The following is a 2,500-nucleotide window of genomic DNA, read 5'->3' as shown; positions in this document are numbered from 1 at the left end:
CGCAAAATATGCCTACGGACAACACAAAGGGTTAAAGGGCCACAGGCTGGAGGATAGGTGAGACAGGAGGAGCTGTGTCTTACCTGAGGCTGAGCGAGATGTGAGGCTCTTTGGACCGGAGCAGATCTCTGACGGAGAAGGAGGTGAAACCCAGAAAGCTCCTCTACCAGAGAGAGAAACAAAGAGCTGTGTTACACGGTACACTGGCACAGTTCAGTTTGTTTCTGGCACTCTCTCTCTCCGTACATGTCCCTGCTCTAATCCGGCAGTAATCCGGTTCATGGAAGGTTTTCCGTTGGCAGAAACAGAAGTAGACGTGGCGTGAAAATTAAATACTGTAAAGCAGGGATCTTCAACGGTTGTTTTTAGCCAAGGACCCCTTAAGTGAAAGAGAGACGTAGCAGGGACCCCCTACTACACATACTGTTGTACTGTTGTAAAAAACAGCAAAAATTTCGGAAAAAGCTGTAAAAATTTAGAAAAGCAGTAAAAATGTCGTGAAAAACGGTAAAAATGTTGAAAGAAACGGTAAAAATGTTGAAAGAAATGGTAAAAATGTCGAAAAAAAAATGGTAAAAATGTCGAAAGAAAGATAAAAATGTCGGAAAAAAACGGTAAAAATGTCGAAGAAAAACGGTAAAAATGTCAAGAAAAACGGTAAAACTGTCGAAAAAAACCCTGGTAAAAATGTCGAAGTAAAAATGTCAACAAAAAAAAACCCGGTAAAAATGTCGAAAGAAACGGTAAAAATGTCGAAAAAAAACCGGCAAAAATGTCGGAAAAAAACCCGATAAAAATGTTTAAAAAAAACACTAAAAATGTCGGAAAAAAAAACACGGTAATAATGTCGAAAGAAGCGGTAAAAATGTCGAAAATCGGCCAGTCAGCCTATCATCAGAAGCAGAAACAGAAGTAGACGTGGCGTGAAAATGAAATACTGTAACCGGCAATTTTCACTGGATGCGGAACGTCTGCGGAACGTCTGCGGAACGTCTCCGGAACGTCGACGGAGTCATTAGGTTTCCATTAAAGTCAATGTGTGTATTTTCACTGACTGCAGAACGTCTGACACTCCAAGTAAAACAGTGCTGAACTTTATTATAAAAATAAAAACATAATGAGCATTATAATTCATATAAAAGGACAAACTATTTACATTTCTTCAAAAAAGGCCCAAATGTATGCCAAATCTCAAAACAGTGACGCCATTCTTCTCTGTAGAACGGTTTAGAACGGTAACAGACGATCTCTGACCTGGAGGGATCTATCTTTCCCACTTTATACTCTTTGTTCTCGCTTGGATGCCCATATAAGGCGTAATATGTGACGCACCTGCCTTCCCATTGGTTGAAAACATAAACAAAGGCATCATGGGAGATTCCCTTGTCGGTAGCACCTACTGTCTATGGGTAGCACGGAGTTAGTGGCAGAAATGACCGAAAACGTGATGAATTATGGACATCAAGTGGATAAATCTTGGATGTAACAGTTTGGATTTAATGCTCAACAACCCCGAAAAAGGCACAAGTTCCAGGCTGGATAGAAAATCACCTGTAAAGGCTAGAAAGACACCAAAGACACCCCCGTGACGGCTAACTCATTAGCTTTTAGCTGCAGCAATAAGTAAGTCTCTACGTTTAACTGTTATTAAATTATCTAAATATGAATCAGAGGTGCCGTTTGGGATCGTGGACGATCCTTTAGGGTTCCGATTCTGACATTTGGGTCGGACTTGCGTTTATTTTTGTCAGTGTTTTAACCGCTTGAGGTAAGTTAGCCTACTGCTAATGTTTAGCGTCATCTCAGCCTCGAAAGCAAACAAATACAGTTGTGCTGTTCTTTCTCTACTAATGCAGCATCTATTCAACAAATTAATAACTTTATAATGATATGACAACATGTACTGTATACATACCTTTTTGCTGTCGATGCTTTAAACACGCATCTGATGTCAGCCTTCTCCGCGCAGCATGTGCTCTCCGTGCAGCGCGCAGTAACACGTGTCGAAAATAAACAGCACGAGGCATCAGTGATAGTTTTTATTTCGCCTCTAGAGGCCGCTGTTGTAACGCATGATGCCAGCAGACCCTTCTCAGCTCTCGCGTACTGTGTAATGAATGACAGCGTGCGCGCTTCTCAGCCACTCCAGCAACGGACGCAACCAGGAAAAACTATCGGTATGGATTTTTGCCGATAACGATAGTTCCACCAATCAACTATCGATGTTTTCGTCTTTAAATACTTCGTAAACGCATCAGGAAGATGATGGAGTCTTGTTTGGGGGGGAAGCCGGAGAGAGTCGGGCCGGTGGTGGTGGACGACATCAGGAAAGATCTGCTGGGGGAATTCAATGCTCTACCTGCACAGGTCGACCTCTAGTTTTGTGGTTCTGTTTATAGAAACTACATCCTGTTATATCGCGCGAACATACATGAATTCGCGAGATCTCGTGGTCGGCTGGCCGCAGCCGTTACGCAACAAATCCGGACCTGGTGGGTAT

At 42.5% G+C, this 2,500-nt stretch overlaps 1 protein-coding gene across 4 annotated transcripts in view; it reads right to left on the bottom strand.

Moving 5' to 3' along the window:
• Positions 1-2,500, bottom strand: part of LOC116060772 (type II inositol 3,4-bisphosphate 4-phosphatase-like) — a 52,121-nt gene that overhangs the window by 32,943 nt on the left and 16,678 nt on the right. For all 4 annotated transcript variants that reach the window (XM_031314510.2, XM_035994285.1, XM_035994286.1 and 1 more), the window contains one exon: positions 84-163. In XM_031314510.2, the coding sequence (XP_031170370.2) occupies positions 84-163 (80 nt within the window). The remainder of the gene's footprint in view (positions 1-83; positions 164-2,500) is intronic.

Source organism: Sander lucioperca, chromosome 17, assembly GCF_008315115.2.
Source record: "Sander lucioperca isolate FBNREF2018 chromosome 17, SLUC_FBN_1.2, whole genome shotgun sequence".
NCBI classification, from domain to species: Eukaryota; Metazoa; Chordata; class Actinopteri; order Perciformes; family Percidae; genus Sander; species Sander lucioperca.
This window is presented reverse-complemented; position numbering and strand designations above follow the sequence as displayed.